This window comes from Martes martes, assembly GCF_963455335.1.
Source record: "Martes martes genome assembly, chromosome: 3".
In the NCBI taxonomy this organism is placed as follows: Eukaryota; Metazoa; Chordata; class Mammalia; order Carnivora; family Mustelidae; genus Martes; species Martes martes.
Window position 1 is genome coordinate 142131600 of NC_137890.1, and position 22900 is coordinate 142154499.

General features: G+C 38.8%; 1 protein-coding gene across 1 annotated transcript in view; it reads right to left on the reverse strand.

Moving 5' to 3' along the window:
* The window catches only part of GALNT5 (polypeptide N-acetylgalactosaminyltransferase 5), a gene marked incomplete at both ends in the record, with an annotated part of 41826 nt that extends 39812 nt beyond the window's left edge, over positions 1-2014 (reverse strand). The window contains one exon of the mRNA XM_080799591.1: positions 564-2014. Within this exon, the coding sequence (XP_080655717.1) occupies positions 564-2014 (1451 nt within the window). The remainder of the gene's footprint in view (positions 1-563) is intronic.
* Positions 2015-22900: the final 20886 nt, after the last annotated feature.

The window sequence follows — 22900 nt, forward strand, 5'->3', positions numbered from 1 at the left end:
ACCTACAAAGGATATTAAATTTTAGGGAGTAAAGTCATTTCTTCGGTTGCTATTATGGTGATCATTAGTCATGATTAGGTGGAATTCTGCTGGTTAGAATATAATTCCAGGGAGGCCTAGAAGGCTCCTTTTTTGTGATCATTTCCCAAATATATCCCTAACAAATTTGCTAATAATGTAAAGTTCTGAAATTGGGAATTCATGTCATTGTCACTATTTTAATGGAATTACATTTTAAGTTCTACCATTCATATAGACCTTATTAGGAATTAAGTTCATCAATAGTTTTAATAGGTTTTCAGTAGAGGAAAGGAATGGGCGTGAGCTAATAGGGGTGAGAGCCAAAGTCTCAGAGAAGTTAAGTGTAGAGAGAGAACACAGTGGGTATGCTCTATCCGAATTTTTCTCTATGTGAATGGTAGACTACCTGGGCTCTATCTCACGATTAATGTTGCTTTCCTTCTCTAGGTGACCAAAAATATGCAAAATTACCTAGAAATAAATCTTCTCTACAAGGGCCAAAATACTTCAGGTGGAAGAAAGAGAAGAGAAATGGATCTTACCCAGCAGGTCTTGTGTCTTCAATGGCTCTGTCCACTGGGATCAAATCGCTGAGGTAGACATTGAAGTTTCCTTCTTTCCATCTTCTTTCTGCCTCCTTCTCCTTTCCACGGGGAACCACTACAGGCCTTCCAAATTGGCCTGGAGCTTTGGGGTCCCTTGGAGAAAGTGTCACATCAATTCTTAACACATGGTGCATTCCATGTTCTTCAGGTAACAAGGCTTTTATGTGACTTTGGTTGAGTTCTGGAGGTTGGGCCTTGGCAGTCAAGTTGATTCTTGCTGGCTCTAGCCCCTCAGCTAAGGCTTGATGAGACTGAGATACCATTGCTCTCTGTGGAGCAAGTGTGGGGAAAGATGTTTCACTTCTATTCCCAGAAATATGTTTCCCTCGGCTTTCACCCAAAATAATAGGGAGTATAGTTTTGTTTTTAAGACTGGGGGCCTGTTTGGAGTCTGTCTTGAGCTCCTCCTCCTTGGTTATAATCACAACGTGGCTTTCAGAGAAACTGAATTTCTTCCCACCAGCCACTTTGGCTCCATCATCCTTTGGCAAGCCTCCCAATAGTACTTCGTTAATAGATTGCTTCTTTGAGCGATTTGAATTGGCAATAAACTTGGAAAAGGGAAGGCTCTTATTGGCTCCGTGTTTATTTGAATCTAGTTCTCTGCTCTGAGTCTCAGTTTTATTTAAGGCTATGGCTTCCCTAGATTTTGGCAACAGTGGGCCGGCAGGGTGTGTCCTCTCATTTGCTACTGCCTGTGATTGCTGCTTTGATCCGTCAGTATTAGGTCTGATGGTCACATTTGGATTTCTTTCAGCTGCTTGTTTTGATGTGTCACTGCCGAGACCATGACTCTTCCGGGCTTCCTGGTTTACACCGACAGGTCCCGTGTGTACAGAGATTTCGGCCAATTGAGTTTCTCTTGCAGCTATGAATGGGGTTTTCTGAGCCCCCTGAGTTCTCATTAGCTTTGCCAAGCGGTGAGAGTAGGCTTCAGGTCTGAGGTCCTGCCTCTCTGTGTTCTGCTTGGTAAAAGTCACTGGAAGGGTCTGTAGGTACCCAGGATGCCACAAAGGGGCAACCTTGCCCCTTCCTGGGACATTCTGCATTTTTCTTTCCTTCTGGGTTTGGTCCAAGTCATCCTCAACCTTGAGCATACTCTTCTCAGTTTTTCTAAAGTTCTCTTTACCCCACATGCCCCTCCCGTGTCCCCTCAGTGGGGGCTTCATCTCTTTTATGCTGCTGTAAAGGATCTTCATTTGGTCTGGCTGAACTCGGAATCCTACCCGCTCCCTCCTGACGACGTCTTCCTTGAGGACCCGAGTGTTGATCTCACTGAATGACAGGCGGAGAGCTGCCATGTCAAAGAGCAGCCAGATGACAGAAGCGACAAATATAAATGCCAGGACTCGCCCACTTCCTCGGAAAAACTTTCGGATCTTGTTCATGGTGCAGAGGCTTTGCTTGCTGCCTACCCTCCCTTGGAGCCTGCTTACCTTGAGCGGTGAGAGAGCTGAAGTAGCAGCAGCAGCAGCAGAGTTGCCAGAAATGCCCCCTCCCCTGAACACAGCAGGAAACAGCCGTCCAAGAGGGGAAAGCTCAGCTCCTACCGCTTGTCAGTCTGTGCCTGCGTGGCATTTCCCAGCGGAGCATCTGTGCCTGCTCAGCTGGCCCCTGGCTAAACTGTGCTAAACACTGTCCTTAGGTCACTCTGGGAGCAGTCAATTCCAGCCACCAGACAGTTCAACATATCACTTGTCTCCCCGAGCCCACGTCCACCGTCCTATGAGCCCAAGAAAAGGTGGGGGCCGGGCTGGGGCTGCCACTTCTCTCCTCCCAGTGCTCTGCTCCGTCTGCACGCTGTAACTCAACACCACTTCTCATAAGGAAAACATTTCAAGCCATTACCCAGAAAACTTCATTCAGCTCTCACCTTCCGTGTTATGTGAGAGTGTGTATGTTTTTTTGGCAATTAAAGGGAAAGAAAACTTGGAGGGCACGTGTTCCTGGTTTGTAACCCCACCTACCCCATGCCTGCTCATTAACCCTGTTGTGCCCAGGTCTCTGAATGATCTGGTCCAGCAAATAATCTCTGACCTTCCTGTTTTGGTTTTGAGAGGTAACAGCTTAAAGAAGGGGTCTAGCATGATCTCAATTCCAGTAGTGGATATTTAATTATTCAATGGTTTTCCTTGAGTGAGAAGCAAAACTTTTCTTTAGAAGTCAATGGTGTTTTAAAATGACTCTATTTTCATTATTAGATCGACGAGACATCAACTTAATTTGTCATACTGCTGTAATAACTTCTAAACGCTTACTCTCAGTTACCATGCTTATCTTGTCACAGAGCAGTAACAAATAGCTTGCAGAGTGTCCTGTGGGCTGGACAGACTTGGGATGGCACTGGGGGGCTGGCAGAGCAGTGGTCCCCATGCAGGCTTCATGTTAGACTCACTCTAAAGAGGTCCCCCGGCCCCTAATTTTGATTGATTGATGGAGGGCGGGGGCAGCGACAGGAGTTGGTCTGGTGTTGTGCTTTTTTTTTTTTTTTTAATTTATTTATTTGACAGACAGAGATCACAAGTAGGCAGAGAGGCAGGCAGAGAGAGAGAGGAGGAAGCAGGCTCCCCGCTGAGCAGAGAGCCTGATGCGGGGCTCGATCCCAGGACTCTGGGATCATGACCTCCACTGAAGGCAGAGACTTTAACTCACTGAGCCACCCAGGTGCCCCTGGTGTTGTGCTTTTAAGAAGCTTCCCGGGTCTTTATAATGTACAGTCAAACCTGAGAAACACTGGTTTAGAATAAAATACCTCTTATTTTCTTTTAAAGATTTTTTAATTTATTTGACAGAAAGAGCACAGAAGCAAAAGGAGTGGCAGAGGGAGATGGAGAAAGAGACTCCCCACTAGCAGGGAGCCCAATGTGGGGCTCAATCCCAGGACCCCAGGATCCTTACTGAGCTGAAGGCAGCCGCTTAATGACAGAGTCACCCAGGCGCCCCACGTTTTTTGTTTGTTTTTGAGCACTGCTCATAATTTTTGTGAAATTCCCTTCCAGACAGAGTAAAACTGAATCAAAATCTGCATTTTAACATCACCTGTTAAAAACATTACCCGTGAAGTTTGAGAAGCACTTTCCAGGAGCACTGATCTCCTGGGAACTTTGAGGGATCTGTAGACGGCAATACCACTTATTACTCTAGTGTTGGGAGCCCATAGCATCTCTGTTATCGGGTAAATTTAGCCTCCTACAGACTTGGGAAGGGAAGAAGGACAAAGTCTGAATTCTCTATACTTCTGCATTACCTTCTGTAGCATTTGGCCTTTAAATTTGTACCTTGCCCCAAAGGAGAAAAGCCTGATAAATGCAGCTGTGGTAACATGTGTCTTGAATCCATGATTCTCTTTTTTATTCGGTGCCTGCTTACTCTGGTTTGGATTGTCCACATGGAGGACAGCATTGGTATCTCAGTCATTTCCTGCCTGCTGTGATTCATCCACCTTTCCAATATCTGTTATGTTTTATGACTTAGGTCCTGTGTTAGGTGTTGAGGGATACGGAGTAAAAGGACATAGCTCTTGGGCACCTGGGTGGCTCAGTGGGTTAAGCCTCTGCCTTCAGCTCAGGTCATGATCTCAGGGTCCTGGAATCCAGCCCCGCATCCAACTCTCTGCTCAGCAGGGAACATGCTTCCCCCTCTCTCTCTCTGCCTGCCTCTCTGCCTACTTGTAATCTCTCTGTGTCAAATAAATAAATAAAATCTTAAAAACAAAAAAAGGACATAGCTCTTGTCTTGGAGATCTCACACTCTATTGGTGGATACAGATAGGTAGGAGGGTTTACGGGGGACATGATAAATAATACAAGAGAATATTCTACTGGATTCTATAGGGATCTAGCTAAGTTTTGGGCTACATGAATAATTTTCAAAGAAACTATCCTTAGACTTGAGGGGTGAATGAGAACATAATTGTTTCTGCTTGTATTGTGGTCCGAGAAAAGAAATATTTGGATGGTGAAAGGCAGCTAAATTAGCAAAATCATAGAAGTGAAGACAGAGTACAGTACATGAGGGGAAAGCACAAATGTCTGAGAACAAGCATGACTGGAAACACAGGCTTTGCCATTAATGGGCATGAGTTTGTGTGTGTGTGTGTGGGGGGGGATGTGCCCAATATGTCCCAAACACTTTATTAATCTCTTTCCTTTGAATATCTCACTCAATCTCCAAAAAACCCAGTAGAGGAGATGCAGTGAGAACTATCACTTTGTTATCAAAGAAACAAAGCTGAGAGAGGTGAAACAACTTGCAGTAGAAAAGGAGGATTTGGATCTCGATTAAATGACTGTGCGACGCTATAGTCCATGTACTTAAACGCCACACAGTACTGCTTCTCTAGCTGTCTAATCTTGTAAGTTAGTTAATTTTGTGTGTTTACTCTTTGATTAAAAAAAGAAAATAAATTCTACCTTGCAGGTGAATGTAAAGATTAGAGAAAACAATTTAAGGTTCTTGTTATATTGAACGATATAGTCACTGCCTCTAATACGATTGCTGATATTTTGTGTGATAGGAGTATGGGGTGCATGGGGGAGACAACATAACATCTCTTCTCGAAAATCGAATAAGAAGACTGATGACTGACATGCCTTTGGCAACAGGGCAAGAAGGATATTTGAGTATTTTATTTTTGGCTTCCTGTTCCTAGTTCCTTTATTTTGGATTCGATCAATGAACAGTTGTTCTTTGAGAACTCACTCTATGACCAAAACATTGAAGGAGGTAACTTTGTTTCTGCGTCCTAATGACTTTAAAATGCCACTGGATAGAACACCTTCGACATCAAACACAGCACAACTATTTAGAATCCAAGTTCCAAAATAAAGTGAGAAATTGTTTTTCATATGACGGATATATGGTTTACATTACAATATTGCTTTAGATATGAAAACAGAATGCTGTGGAATATTTTACTATCCAAGATTTAAATCTTGTCCAACCACATCCCCACCTCAAATGGCAGCTGGAATTACTCAAACTCCTGTTAGAAAAGTCAACACTTATTACATCCTTATTAATCTTGACAGCTTTAAAACACTGCTTGAAAAATATCCTAAGTCTTTTATATTTATTTGATCTAAGAACAATGATTTCTCTCTCTCTCTCTCTGGTCTGTCCATATAAATCAAAACATAAAGCACTTGCAACAGGAGGAAAAAATGTTAAGAAAATTAAAGAAGAGTCTTGGATTATCTACCTTAGGCAAAATTACTTATTAACTCTGGTTTAGTTTTGAGTTCTAACTGATGTAGAATACAGAATAAGACATGAAGAGTACATAAGAGAGAAAAGAAATGTTGACCTAGTCCCTTGCAACAGAAGGAGTAGATTGGCAGATTTGGTCTAAAGTACTGACTTGACCATTAATAGACATGATCATGGATAGGATCACACAGGAAAGAGCTCCTCTAAAGGCCTCTTCCAGCCACTTCTCCATCCCCCCCCCACCGCGAGTCTATAAGAATCTGTAGGAATGACAGAAGTTGGTTATAAGGTACATTATAGTCCTAATGCGATGGATCTTCAGGAACCCAGCAATAATTTCTGGTGGCCTCCAGGAGCTATACATATCTGCTCTTTTTCCTCTCTTGTCTGGACACATGATGTTCATACCAATGACAGAGTGTAGATAAAAAGAAATAGAAAACAAAGAAATTAAGAAATTCTACACCTAATAGAAGTCAAAACACATGTTATCCAACAGAAGACCTTTCATATAGGTAAATGATGCTGTTTTTTATTTTAGTTGTATTTATTTCCATGTTACCAGCATAAAACTAAATATAGGGGTGAGTTGACTATTTAAGATACTTCTGGCTATCATCCTAAATCATAGCTTTAGCTGGTCAAATTTCTTAAGAATCTATACATATTTAGTTGGAGTGACTATCAGTCTAAAAATATTGAGTTATGAAGTAATCCTTGGGAGGCTTTTGGAGGTGCTATTCTAATTTTCATTTTGACTTCAACTTGTAGTAAAAAAATAAAAATAGTTTAAGCTTTTTCTCTGTAAAATGGGTATATTAATGAGGGAGTGCTCTCCTTTACTTGGTTGCTGTCAAATATCATATTAATAAAAACCTCTTATTGAAAATTACTGAATACCTGCCACTAGGTTCTCCTGGACTAGATCATAGACTGTTCAACAGGAAAGCTCTGTTTCTAGAGCAGGATCTGAACCTTTATACTACTTCCATGGCATATATCTCTGAATCATCCTCATTGTTAATTGAAGATTAATAAACATGTTTTTATTTCTAGCCTCAAACTTCCCTAGTGGAAATACAGAATCTTAGAAGTACTGATTCTAGTTCTCTGGATTTGCAATAGTGTTACTTTCTCCAGATATTTGAATGTTGCTTGAGTATATATGTATATTCCAATTAATATCTGTTTTTCTTTAATGATTTTTACCTAACTGCTTAGCTCTAAGTACAAAGATATAAAAAGAAAAAATGCATCTAGACATATATTTTATGGAGAATAATGATAATTTATAGATATATCACTGAATTTGAATTTAGATTTAAATTTAGAGATTCTAGTTAAAGACAATATGGGATGAAGTTATTATTCATTTGAGAAATTCAAATGGGAAAGCCAAATAAATATTATGCATCATTTTGGTTTCTTATTTTAATATGGTCATTCTTTTCCTTCAAACTTCTTTTTTTTTTTTTTTGAGAAAACAATTGTATTTAGTAAGATAACACCATCCTGTGAACAAAATCCACAAAAAAAGAGAGAAGATTGAAAATTATAATTTTGAGGCTGGAGTTATTGCAAAATCCATGGGTAGACTAAAAATACAAATCAGAATCTTATTCTATTTTAACCAGTTCTTCCAAAGAAGATGGTTGACTATAAATTCTGGCAGCCATCTAAGCATTGGTGTGTCTTCTTCTTTAGAAGTTTTGGAAGCTGGTTAAGAAATAGAGCACTACATCGAAAACTAATGACATACTGTATAGTGACTAACATAACATAATTTAAAAAAAACGGCCTCAGTGGCTAAGGCCCACAGAAGGAGAGCTGCTGTAATATTCTTTTAGACATTTGTTCTTGAAAAGGATTGCATGGGGCACCTGTGTGGCTCTGTCAGTTAAGCATCTGCCATCAGCTCAGGTCATGGTCCCAGGACGCTGGGGTGGAGCCCAGCATTGGGCTCTCCACTCAGCAGGGAGCCTGCTTCTTCCTTTCCCTCTATTGCTCCTCCTGCTTGTGCTCTCTCTCTCTCTCTCTCTGTGCCAAATACAATAAATAAATAAAATATTAAAAAAAAAGAAAGAAAAAACAGTATGGGGATTCCTCAAAAAAAATTAATAGAATTACCTTATGATCCAGTAATTCCACTCTTGGGTGTTTACCCAAATAAAACAAAAATACTAATTTGAAAAAATATATGCACCCCTATGTTTATTATAGCATTATTTGTAATAGCTAAAATATAGAAACAACCCAAATGTCCATTGTTAGATGAATGGATAAAGATAATGTCACACACACACACACACACACACACACACACACACGGGAATATTACTCAGCTATAAAAAGGGAAATCTTGCCATTTGCAATAACATGATGGATCTACAAAGTGTAATGCTAAGTGAAATAAATCAATCAGAGAAAGACAAATACTGTATGATCTCACTCATGTGGAATTTAAGAAACAAAATGAATGAACAAAGAAAAAAAGACCAAAAAAAGGAACTATGTTTTTTTCGTTCAAAATTTTATTTAAATTCAGATTAATTCACATATAGTATTGTATTAGTTTCAGGGATAGAATTTAGTGACTCATCAGTTCATATAACACCCAGTGCTCATTATATTAAGTGCCTTCCTTAATGGCCATGATCAAATTACCTTATCCCCCACGCCCCCCTTCCCTCCAGCAACTCTCAGTTTGTTCCTTGTAGTTAGCAGTCTCTTATGGTTTGCCTGCCTCTCTGTCTTTACCATATTTTATTTTTCAACAGATTCTTAAATACAGAGAAACTGGTGGCTGCCAGAGGGGAGGTGGGTGGAGGGATGTGTTAGATTTAAAGGGATTAAGAGTAGAGTTATCTTGATGAGCACTGAAAAACATTTAGAATTGTTAAATGATTATATTTATACCTGAAACTAATATAACACTGCATGTTATTTATACTTGAATAATGTATGTGTGTGTATATACACACATCTATATAAAACTCTGCGTGTGCGTGTGTGTGTGTGTGTGTGTGTGTGTAACAAATATTTATTGAGTACCTACCATGCAGTAGGCTCTGGGAAAACAAAGAAACTGAAGCTCATAGTTTAGTGTAGTTCTCAATTTTCTTGTACATCAAAAAAGCTCATGGGGAGCAATTGTTAAAATATAGATTTCCATGTTCTACCCTCAGAGATTTTGAGGTCAGATGTAGGACTTAGGAATCTAGATTTTTTAATTAGATTATTGGATGATTCTGACACAGGTGAACCAAGAAACATACTTTGAATCTCAGTGGTTCAATGGCAGAGGCAAATATATTAATATTAAAGGAAAAAAGTGAAACAAGCAACTGATTTATTGAGGGTGTTTGAGAAAGCTTCTGGTGGTGATGACTAATGAAGGATAGTTGGAAGAAAGGCAGACAGGGACAAGGGACCCCACCATAAGAGGAAAACACCCTTAAGAGGATTTTGCACCGTTCTGGAAGAAACTTTGCATCCTTTCCCACTGGATAGTTAGGTGACAGGTGCATGGAGGGTTAATCAGATTAAAAAAGCCTGCCAACAGGGCGCCTGGGTGGCTCAGTGGGTTAAAGCCGCTGCCTTCGGCTCAGGTCATGATCCCGGGATCCTGGGATCGAGCCCCGCATCGGGCTCTCTGTTCAGCCGGGAGCCTGCTTCCTCCTCTCTCTCTGCCTGCCTCTCTGCCTACTTGTGATCTGTCTGTCAAATAAATAAATAAAATCTAAAAAAAAAAAAAAAAAAAAAAAAGCCTGCCAACAAGCCCATAAAACCCCCTAGATTTAGAAACTCTGGTGGAACCCTCTCCCAGTCCCCTCCCTCTACAGGAGCTTTGTACTATCACTCAAAAAACTTTACTTTTCTGCCCACCACTCTTCATCTGGTCTACCTATTCATTCTTATGAAGTGGCATGACCAAGAACTGTGGGCACTGAAGGAAAAGAAATCCCAAAACAATTGTATGTGAATTCACCTTATGGATAGGGAGGGATTCCAGACCCAGATTCAGGGCAAAATTTTGCTATTTCACTATTTCTATTTCACTATTTCAGTATTTCCAAGAGTGATGGTGAAGGCTTTAGAAGTATATGAAGGAAGGGTGAGAGGGGTGGGAACTTAATACTTAGGAGTGATGAAGTTTTAGAATGTAAGTGAGGTTCGGTGGGGTGAGGTCCAGAGCTAATGACCAAGAAAGAATTCTTGAGACATCTTTGGTCCAAAATGGTGGCTTATTAAAGCACGGGGACAGGACCCATGGGCAGAAAGAGCTGCTGCCCGGGGGTTGTGAGGAGTGGTCCATTATATGCTTGCAAGTTGGATGTAAGTCTCTAAGGAATTTTGGAAGCAAGGTTTCCAGGACCTTGAGGGGCTAGCTGTTGTTGGGAAAAAGTTATTTATTACCGGTAATAAAACCATTGTCGTGAGACCCTTTAGATGTGTATCAGTGGGCCATATGCTTGGGAGTGATTGTCAACACTATCTTGGAGGGTTTAGAGATAAAGGAAGTTTCCAAAGGAATTGTTAAAGTAGACTGACAGGATCCTGGCTGGGGGTAGGGGTCGGTCAGGCTAGGATTGCCCTTTGCCCTTAATAAAGCCCTAAGGTGGAGGTAGTTGAGTCCCTAGAGGAGTGTCACTCTGCCTGTTTCAAGGGCTTTTCAGTGGGTAAGGAAATTTAATAATTTTTCTTCTGCCTCTGTTTCCCACATCAGGAGGGTTTGGTAATCAATTATAATTTCTCTGTGAGTGAGAGAAGGAATATGGCATAAATGCAGGGAGTACAGAACAAACTCAAGATTTCTACTCAGGTGACTGGGTGAATATATTTTTATCCAGTGGTTCCCCAACTTTAGCATGAACCAGAATCACCCAGAGGACTAGTGGCCCCACTCCCAAAGTTTCTGATTGAGTGGGTTTGGAGGGAGTCCCAGAATTAACTTGTAATTTATGATAAATTCCCTAATGAGGCTAATTGTGCTAGTCAGGTGACCACACTTGGAGAAACATTGGCTTTTGCAAAGAATGAGGACAGTAGAGGAGAAATAAATGTGTGGAGGATGATGATGATTTTGATTGGTCATGCTGAGTTTCAGATGCCAATGGATATTTGATTAAATATGCTCTTTGCTTAAAAAAAAAAAAATTGGTTTGGATTTCAGGAAAGAAGCCAGGGCTCAAGCCCTCTGTGGATTCATAAGCATATGTTTAATATTGTGTGCATAAGGTTACTTTAATATGGCAGAGAGCACAGCCATGAAAATGGCTGGGAAACTTGTATAAATAAGGTAGAGGAAGTGTACAATAAAAAAGAATGAGAAAGAATAGAGAGCAGGAAGGCTGGACAAGAATAATATCATGAGATCCCATGGAGGAGAGAATGGAAGACAGTCAACAAGGTCAGAGGTGTCTAAGAAGTTAAGCCAAATATATTCTAAAAATAGTCTTTTAGATTTTTTAGTTAACAGTTCTTCAGTGGGCTTCCAGTGGATCTGTTTCTATTGAGATGAAATCCATGTAAGAAAATTAAATTAAAATGAACAATTCAGTGCCTCTTAATACATTCACAGTGTTGATAAGCACCACCTCTATCTAGCCCCTCAAATTTTATCATCCTAAAAGGACACCCACCTCTTTAAGCAGGACCGGGAAAACCTGCTTTCTGTGTCTATGGATTTACTTATTCTGGATATTTCATGTAAATGAAATTATACAATATGTGACCTTTTCACAATTTTCTGGACACTGAGAATATAAGAGTGACTAAACCAGAGAAGGTTCCATCCTCTTGTAGTTCACACTCCAGTGGGAGAGACACAACTAAATTACCTGACAAAAAGTACAATTTTAGTTATTGATGCATGCTAGAGAAAGAAATAAAAGGGAATAGAGATGAAGAAGATTAGAAACCAGGCATGCTTCTTTAAAGAGATAATATCTAAGCAGAAACATGAACCAAGTGAGAGAGTGTATAAAAACATCCTGGGGAAGAGATTCCAGGTGAAGAAAGCAGAAAAAGCCAAGACCTGAAATTGAACCCAAGCCTGGAGTGTGGGGTATGGGTAGAAATGCGAGAGCAGCTGGAATGGAAGGGGTGAGAACTGGAGTTAAAAGAGGTGAATTTGGAGAGGTAGGCAGGAACCAGATTTCCTAGCTAGATTATTGTATATACGATTGAATTGGCTGAAAGAATGGACTAGAATTCATGGCATTACAAAGATTACTCCAGTTAGTCTTTTTAAAAAATCAGCTGGGTGGAAAAGGTGCTAATATCTCCATTTTACAGGTAAGAAAACTGCAGCACAGTGAGGTTAAGTAACTGGCCAAAGCTCACACAACCAGTGAAGCATTGGTGGGTAGAGAATGTGAACCCAGGTAGTCTGGATCCACACCAGTTTTTCTCAATCTCCTTTTCATTATCGGACCCCATTCCTCGGCAGAAAAATAAATTAAAACTCTCCCTGAAGAAATAAATTAATCACTAAGAATTACTATTTTATTGAGTAGAGTTGAACTTTGGAAGACCAGAAACAATTATAGTATTTTAGAACTTTTTGTCTCCAAAGAACCAATTTTTACCCCATGAAGGGCAACATCATTTCATTGAGAAAAAAAAAAAAAAATGCACGCACTGCACTGTAATGCCTCTCATAAGCACATAACTTATGGTAAAATTTATTGTATATAAATCTTATAAATAAAGGAATACTTTTTCTTATAAATAAATAATGTCTTTTAAATAAATACCTTTATTGTAAACTTTTCTTACAAGTAAGGGAATAAAAAGGAGAAGTCAGTAACTTGATGAGACTGTCTTTTATTTGAGGACGGAGAAGACCTGAATGTTTTTCAAGAATAAGGCAGGAAAATGGTAAGATTGAAGATAAAGTAGAGATAAGGCCTTATCAGATGAAAGTGAAGTCCTAGAGGAGACATAAAATAGGCCTAAGAACTCAGGTGGATGATTTAATTCATTAGAAAAGACTAGGGGCATGTTTGATTTTGATATTGTACCTGTTTCAGGGCAGATAAGAATGAATGGAAGCAAGGGAAGTTGGGGGAATTGTGTCCAAAAGCTTCAGATTGTTTTAAATAAGTACAAGGCAGACAAGACAAGTTGGGTACCAATGAGAAGGGGGTCAATGCACTTGGCAAAAGGTTGGAATCAGTTATGAAGAGAAAGAAAAGCAGCTAACTCAGAACAAGAGTAAGAATTGTCAGAAAACTTTGAAAGTCTTATTGACATTTAAACCAATGTCTCTAATCCAGGGGAAAACAGATTGAGTGACAATGGAACAGAGTGGGGATCTGGACAGTCACACAGCATTTGTGGCAGAGTGACAGAGGGTGATGGGAAGCAGAAACAGGGTGGTGATTTCTTTTCTTTTCTTTTCTCTTCTCCCCCCGCCCCCTCCTCTCTTTTCAAGATGACTTCACACCTGAGGTGGAGCCCAACAGTGGGGCTTGAACTCACAACCCTGAGATCAAGACCCGAGCTGAGATCAAGAGTCAGAAGCTTAATTGCTTGAGCCACCTAGGCACCCTCAGAGTGGTGATTTCTGACCAGCTTCATGGGAAGCAGGATTTCATGGAACACTTCTTACCTCTTACAGGAAGTGGAATGCCTGGATCTTGAAGCATTTCATAGAACCTGTACAGGTTAGAATAGGAGGTAGATACTGTTTGTTTGTTTGTTTGTTTGGGTTTTTTTTTTTCTTTTGCTGCTGTTGCTGTTTGCTTTTTTTGGTGGAAGGAGATATACGATGATGGCCACAGATGTGCAAGGGATTTATCTTTTGAAAATCTATTACCAATGATATAAAAATTCTTCCTGCATTACTTTGGCAGAAACTGGATTAATCTTCAGCTGCTCTTTGACATCACTCACTTAAAAGTTTCATTGACTCATATGTAGAGCTTGGGTTAAGAGAAAAAAGATGTGGGCAAGTTTTTGGCCAAAGCAAAGTTGCCAGCTGCAATGAAATGAGCACCTGGTGCCCCCAAGGAGCTCCACATGCCCGTGTTGGGCCTCCTCTGTGTTATCCCCTGTGTCTACACAAAAATGTCCCCAGAATATATCCTGACACTGTTTTCTCTTCTCATCCTTCCTATTCTGGAATCTTCCTATTCTCTCTATCACCTCCATTTTAGCAAAGAAAAAAAGAGGAGTAGAAAAAGAAGTGTCAGGGGAGGAGCAGATAGCAGGAGCTATGGAGGGCATACGAGGGCACTTTTCATGTGCTGTGAAGAAGTGGGATGAAATTAAAGCCTTTCAAACACAGCAAGATGCTGTTTCTTCTTTCCCCCACTCCCCCCACCAACTCAACTTCTGCCCCCAGGAGAAAGATCAAAATAACTTTCTGTGGGATGAAATGCTGACAATGACTTTGGATCCAATTACATTATCATAACCTGGAAACAACCCTTTCATTTGAGGCTTGCTAAAGTACTGAACTGTGAAACTGAAATTCCAATGTGAGAAATGAAAGAGATTTGAACTCAAGGCCTTTTGGACATTTCCCTCAATATCAAAGTAGATTTTTCAAATCTGTAAACAAAATAGGAAAGGGTCAAGTGATGCACTAACTGAGAAATGGTGCAAACAATACCTCATTGGAAATGAACCTAAAAAAGGAAAAGACAAATAGGTTCAGATTAATGTCAGGCTTGTAGTTAATCGCAAGATCTGAATTTTGTTTACATCATCACACAGTTTCAGAGTTACTCAGGTCCTCTGATATAGTGTGTCTAACTGTTTTCTTTACCTTTGGAAAATGAAGATTAATTAATTACTCAGTGCTGGGTACATAGGCCATGGAAGTATGCAAGCATCCATTCATAACTGAGTTATGAAAGGTAGAGACAGCTAGAGCACCCACCCCCAACCAATTCCAGGGGGATGAAATAAGTCTGGAATTAGGCAAACTCTCCCCACATATTGAGGCTAGACTGGCGCCACACAAAGAAGGAACACTTGAGAAAGAAGTAAAGATGAGCAACATGTAGATTTTCCACATGAGCACATACATGTGTCTGTATGTTTCCAGGCAAACCCAGAAACTCCACATGCGGTTTGTTTGTGTGCACATTCATAGTTACATGCATATGTATGTATGAGCTTACAGAGCACACCCAAACAAATGCACACCACATGTGCTGATTTGGAGCTCTGTAAAAATTACTATTGAGAAAGAAATGAAACAGGGCATTTAAAGACATTGGTCATACTACCAGTTATCCTGTTTTTTGGAGGACATATCATATGTTTTGCATATGTTTATATTGAGTAAAAGAAGACTCAGGGGCAACATGACAACTGCTTCAAAATTTGGGAGCAATATCATGTGGAAGAAGGATGTAACTTATTCCATATGGTTCCAGGGGGTAGAAATGAGGCTGAGGCATAGCAGATTTCTATTCTAAGTGAGAAAGACTTTCTAACAATTAGTACCATACAAGAGAGACATGGATTCCTTCTAAAAGTAGATAATGATCTGCCTAGCTCTTGGAAATGACATGTGGCAGAGGCTGCATGGCCATCTGTCACAAAAGTTGTCGGGGGCATTCTTCCATTTGGTGGGCGTTGGGACTGCAGTCATTTGCTGGGCCATCTCCATTCTGAAATTCAATGCTTTTTGAAAATACATAAACATATTTTGAGGCAAGTCAAGTCAGATAATGGTTTTGGCTTTATGACTATTTTTATCTTGTTCAGTGACTTGTGAGCAGCTCACTCCTATCTCAATAGATCCTACAGTTAATGATAATTTTTCCTTCCATTTGGTCTCCTTGAAGTTTTATATTTCTGTTCTTTTTTTTTCTTTGTCTTTCCTTCATCCTGTCTATGCCCTCTAGATGTAAGGGATGGAGTAAAGGTAATGTTTGTTGAGAAAGTAAAATGAGGAAGAAAAATGTTTAACTCAATTATATTTTCACTTCAAATTCTGGCTGTGTATGAGTATGTGAATATGCATATGTGTATGTATATGTGTGTAAATCCTCAGTGAGCTGTGCTATTGCTGGCGAAATAAGGCTCGTAGTGTTTTTAACCTAGACTATTTCTCTCCCAAGTGATGTTTGGAAAAGCTGGTGCTTGAGAACCACTTTTAATTGTCATAATGCCTGGGGACTTCAACTAGCATTTAATTGGGAGAAGGAAGGGAATGCTCAGTGTCCTAATATGGGTAGGGACAGTTTAATCTAATCAAGTATTCTGCCTCCACAAATGACAATAGAGTCCCATTCACCCCGTAGGAGAAGGTTTTGGAGATAGACCATCAGTTGTCCTTTTGTGATCTTGGACAAGTACTTTAACTTTCCTGGGCTTTTGTTTTTGTCATCTGTGGAATGGAGGGTAAAAAGGGCATCCACCTCACAAAGCTGTGGTGAAGATGGAATGAATTAATGAGCCCAGTGCTCAAAAGAGCACAGACAAAGAAAACACACTCAATGAGGGTCAGCAATGATTTTAAATTTTCCGAAATAGCCAGGAATGGACTATTTGGGTTCATTTTACACACTGAGTATATGTGAGTTTCTACATGCTAAAATTAACCAGCTTTCAGGGAAAGAAAACATAATGAACCAGTACTTACCAAAGTGTGGCCGATGGACCCCTTCAAGTTGTGGAGAGGCTGGGACACCACCATGGACGCATATGGGCAGTAAGCATTGGCAAGGTAAAATTAGTCTTTCTTTTCCTTCTCGTACATATGCAAAACATTCCTAAACATTTCCCTAACACACACACACACACACACACATACATCCCACACATAGTTGTAATTAATAAAATGTGAATTCATTTAAAGTCCTAGGAGTTTTGTCACTATGTATTTGCTCAGTAAGTGGATACAAGAGTACATTTACAACATGTAGGGACAACAGAATTTTGAAAAAAAATTTTCTTTAATTCCTTATGCTGGAACAGGTTGTGATTCATACTATAGATCTTTTTTAATTCTACACTGATAATGAAGATTATTTTCTTTTTAAAGAATGACTCAGAAGGCATTTCAAGATTTGCCATATCTCAAGGTCAGAATCATGGACATTTATGATAATTCTATCATAAACCAGCTCTAGGAGGCACATTTAATTAAGGAGAATCTGTTAAAACATAGTACCAATGTAGAAATTCCTCTTAGGAAAAAAAAAAAAACAACTCCTGGCATTAGCTTGTTTACTTGTCATTTTTAATCTATTTTATGCAAACAGGGTCAAGATCCTTCAGAATAACGTGTATTTTGGTACAATGAACAATATCTCCAATTGATTTTAGTCCTATTTGTTTAAATAATTTCTCTTTCCCATTTTGAGTGGCCATTGGGGGAGAAACACAAGTGTGTATGACGGTATGTATTTTCTGAACTATATTACTCCCCTTTAAGAGGACTATTGTATTTGTCTATAAATCTATATTGAAAAGTGTTAAAACTTTTCCTGCCTTTCCTGCATGCATTTGCTGATCTACCCGTGGCCCATGTAGCCTGCTTGTGTGGATGCCACACATTCCATAGAAAGAATGGAGACATTTTATAGTTTACTAAAATGTATATTTGCCCACTTTTTGATGTTTGTTATGAGGATTAAATGACTTCTTATGAGTCAAGGGTTAGAAAAACACAGACAAATAAAATATTCAGCAAGTGTCAGCTACAATTTTGATATTTCTGAAATGGCTGCGAATGAGCTATTTAGATTTATCTTACATGTTGATTATATGAGAATTTGTGTATGCCTTAACTGGTTTTCAGAGAGCTGGAACATGATGAACCAGCCCTCAAAAAATTCCACAGAGAGGATAGAAATAGTGTATAATTATTAAATTAGGAGTACTCTATGTATCACTCTGGTCCAAGATCTTAATAATGGTGGCAGTAGTGAAAATCAGGGGATAGGAAGTTTATGGGAACTGTATGTACTTTCTGCCCAGTTGTGCTGTGGAAATAAACCTGCTCTAAACAATAAAGTCTATTGGGGTGCCTGGCTGGTTCAGTCAGTAGAGCATAGAACTGTTTATCTTGGGGTAATTAGTTCAAGCCGTCATGTTGGTTGGGCATAGAGTTTTCTTAAAAATAAACAAACAAACAACCAAACAAATAAATAAATAAAGTCTATTAAATGCTCAAACATACTACCAGAATTAAGACTGAGCTTGTAAAGTAGTAGTAGTAGTAGTAATAATTAGTAATAATAATAATAATAGAATAACTCAGGGTTTATAAAATAAAAAAATTATAAAATTTTATAAAATCAAAACTTTAAATGACTTCCTTCCTCTCATGTGTACCTTCACCCATAACTCCACTGAAAGTGTTACCAGAATTTGACTTAATAAGGAGCTTTATTTACTGATTTGTGTTTGTCTGTCTCTGAGGAGGCCCATCTTAGGAAAGAAAGCCAACAATGGTCTTCATGGGTATACGATTGGCTTGCTCAGGGTACTGCTGTTCTTCTGAAGTGTTCTAGGTTCACTGGTTTACATGGCCAAGTTTTGGGTATCATTTGCTTTGTTTTCTTTCATCTTTATTGTTCTGTTTGTTAGTGCTTTTGTGCATTAAAGGTCTAGTTGCATAAAAATAAATGAGTATTTACCCCGTGTTTATTTTTTGTAAAAAATGAAAACATTGAATAGAGAACCATATGTGCAAAACTCTCTTAGGGAGACAGCCTGGTATAGTAAAGCACAGACAGAGTTTGAGGTCACTGAATCTTAAATTTATATCTCAGCTGTGTTGTTTTCTTGTGATGGATCTTAGACACCCCAGAACCTTCATGTGCAAACTGTGGATTTTAATGCCTATTTGTTAAATTTGTTGTGAGAATTGGATACAAGTAGGGTAAAAACACCTAGCTCTGTGTATGGCGTATAGTAGATGCTTATTATATGCTAGGGTAGCAATTAATGCCAGATGATATTTTTTTCTTTAACATTTTATTTAAATTCACTTAGTTAATATATAGTGTATCATTAATTTTAGATGTGGAGTTCAGTACTTCATCAGTTGCATATAACATCCAGTGCTCATTACATCAGGTGCCCTCCTTAATGCTCATCACCCAGTTACCTTCCCTCCAGCAACCCTCAGTTTTTTCCTATAGTTGAGTCTCTTATGGTTAATCTCCCTCACTGATTTAATCTTATTTTACTTTTCTCTCCTTTCCCCTATGATCCTTTGTTTGGCTTCTTAAATTCCACATTTGAGTGAAACCATATAATTGTCTTCCTCTGATTGACTTATTTTGCTCAGCATTATACCCTCCAGTTCCATCCATGTCAATGTAAAGGGTAAGATTTTATCCTTTCAGATGGCATGCATCTATATCTATATCTATCTATATCTATATCTATATTTATATCATCTATATCTATCTATATATCTCACATCTTTTTTATCCATCCATCTGCCGATGGACATCTGGGCTCTTTCCATAGTTTGGCTATTGTGGACATTGCTGCTATAAACATTGGGGTACAGGTACCCCTTTGGATCACTACATTTGTATCTTTGTGGTAAATACCTAGTAGTGCAATTATTGGGTTGTAAGGTAGTTCTACTTGTAACTTCTTGAGGAACCTCCATATTGTTTTCCAGAGTGGCTGTACCAGCTTGCATTCCCACCAACAGTGTAAGAGATGTCCCTTTTCTCCACATCCTCATCAACATTTGCTGTTTCCCGACTTGTTAATTTTAGCCATTCTGAGTGGCCCGAGGTAGTATCTCATTATGGTTTTGATTTGTATTTCCCTGATGCTGAATGATATTAAACATTTTTTCATGTGTCTGTTGACCATTTGTATGTCTACTTTGGAGAAATGTCTCTTCATATCTTCTGCCCTTTTCTTGACTGGATTTTTTGTTCAGAACCTTTGGGATGCAGCAAAGGTGGTCCTAAGAGAGAAGTATATAGCATATTTCTCAAGAAATAAGCAAAATCTCAAATACACAAGCTAAACTTACACCTAACTGAGCTGAAAAAGGAAGATCAAATAAAGCCTAAATCCAGCAGAAGAAGAGAAATAATAAAATTAGAGCAGAAACTGATGAAATAAAAACAAAAGAACAGTAGAACAGATCAACAGAACTAAGAGCTGGTTTTTTGAAAGAATTAATACATTTGAGGGGCACCTGGGTGGCTCAGTGGGTTAAAGCCTCTGCCTTCGGCTCAGGTCATGATCCCAGGGTCCTGGGATCGAGCCCCGCATCAGGCTCTCTGCTCAGCAGGGAGACTGTTTCCCCATCTCTCTGCCTGCCTCTCTGCCTACTTGTGATCTCTGTCTGTCAAATAAATAAATAAATAATCTTAAAAAAAAAAAGAATTAATAAATTTGATAAACCCTAGCCAAACTTATCAAAAAGAAAAGATAAAGGACCCAAATAAATAAAATTATGAATGAAAGAGAAGATTACTATCAACACTGCAGAAATACAAGAAATACAAGCAATTATAGGAACATATTATGAGCAACTATATGCCAACAAATTAGGCAATCTGCGGGAAATGGATGCATTCCTAGGAACAAATAAAGTACCTAAACTTAAACAGGAAGAAACAGAAAATGGGAACAGAACCATAACTAGCAAGGGAATTGAAGCAGCAATCAAAAACCTCCCCCTGAAAAAGAGTTTGGGGCCAGATGGCTTCCGAGGGGAATTCTACCAAACATTTAAAGAAGAATTAATACCTATTCTTCTGAAGCTGTTTCAAAAAAATAGAAATGGAAGGAAAACTTTCAAACTTGTTCTATTAGGCCAGCATTACCTTGATCCCCAAACCAAAGACCCCACCAGAAAGGAGTATTACAGACCAATATCCCTGATTAACAAGGATGCCAAAATTCTCGCCAAGATACTAGCCAATAGGATCCAACAGTACATTAAAAGGATTGTTCACCATGACCTAGTGGGATTTATTCCTGGGCTACAAGGGTGGTTCAACACTTGCAAATCAATCAACATGATACATCATATTAATAAAAGAAAGGAGAACCATATGATCATCTTAATTGATGCAGAAAAAGGATTTGACAAAATCCATCATCTTTTCATGATTAAAATTCTCCGCAGTATAGGGATAGAAGGAACATACCCCAATATCATAAAAGCCATCTGTGAAAAGCCTACAGTGAATACCATTCTTAATGGGGAATAACAGAGTTTTTCCCCAAGGTCAGGAGCACAACAGGGATATCCACTCTCACCACTACTGTTAAATGTAGTACTAGAAGTCCTTGCCTTAGCAATCAAACAACAAAAAGAAATAAAAGGCATCCAAGTTAATAAGGAGGAAGTCAAACTCTCACTCTTCCCAGATGACATGATACTTTATGTTGAAAACCCAAAAGATTCCACCCCAAAATTTCTAGATCTCATACAGAAATTCAGCAACATGCTAGGATATAAAATCAGTGCACAGAAGTTAGTTGCATTTCTATACACTAACAATGAGATAGAAGAAAGTGAAATTAAAGAATCCTTCCAATTTTCAATTGCACCCAAAACCATAAGATACCTAGGCATAAACCTAACCGAAGAGGTAAAGGATCTGTATTCTGAAACTACAGGATACTTATGAAGAAATTGAAGAGGACACAAAGAAATGTAAAAAGATTCCATGCTCATGGATTAGAACAAATATTGTTAAAACGTCTATACTGCTCAAAGCAATCTACACATTCAATGCAATGTCTATCAAAATACTACTGATCTCTTTCATAGAGCTGGAACAAATAATCCTAAAATTTGTACAGAACCAGAGAAGACTGAATATCCAGAAGAATGTTTGAAAAGAAAACCAAAACTGGTAGCATCACAATGCCATACTTTGAGGTATATTATAAAGCTGTGATCATCAAGACAGTATGGTACTGGCACAAAAACAGATACATAGATCAATGGAACAGAATAAAGAACCCAGAAATGGACCTTCAATTCTATAGTCAACCAATCTTCCACAAAACAGGAAAGTATATTTAATGGAAAAAAGACAGTCTCTTCAACAAATGATGTTGGGAAAATTGTGCAGCCACATGCAGAAGAATGAAACTGGACCATTTCCTTACACTGTACACAAAGGTAAACTCAAAATCAATGACAGACCTAATGTGAGACAGCAATTCCTCACAATCCTAGGGGAGAACACAGGCAGCAACCTCTGTGACCTCGGCTGCAGCAACTTCTTGTTAGACATGTCTCCAAAGGCAAGGGAAACAAAAGCAAAAATGTACTATTAGGGCTTCATCAAGATAAAAAGCTTTGCACAGCAAAAGAAACATTTGACAAAACCAAAAGACAACCGACAAAATGGGAGAAGATATTTGCAAATGTCTTTTCAGATAAAGGGCTAGTATCCAAAACCTACAAAGAATTTTCAAACTCAACACCCCCAAAAAACAAAAAATCCAGTCAAGAAATAGGCAGAAGATATGAATAGATATTTCTTCAAAGAAGACATACAAATGGCCAAGGGACACATGAAAAAAAGGCAGTTGCTATTATTATCCTGATGTTAAAATTTTTGATAAATGAGTTTTGTTTAAGTATTATCCCTTGTTTTCAATTATGACACTATGGAGTAGTGTCTGTAGCAATAATGACAACAACAAAAAGATTGGAGACTAAGCCCAATAATTTGCTATTTAGTCAGCAGGCAGAATCCCACAGTTCCCAGATAATAAAGGCCAAAGACTTCAGAGACAAGATACATGAATACTACCTTGTGTGATTGAAATGTGCGTATGATGGACTTACATCTACACATCATAATCACTCAAACTCCATAGTTCACATTACAGTTCACTCTTAGTGTACACATTCTGTGAGTTTGGATAGATGTATAATGACATGTATCCATTACTGTGGTATCATACAGAACTGTGATACCAGAAGATCATATTTTCACTGTCCTAACAACCTCTGTGCTCACCTATTCATCCTTCCTCACACCCACTCTCTGAAAATCAGTGATTTTTTTTTTTTTTTTACTGTCTCCATAGTTTTGCCTTTTCCATAATGTCAAATAGTTGGAATAACACAGCGTGTAGCCTTTCCA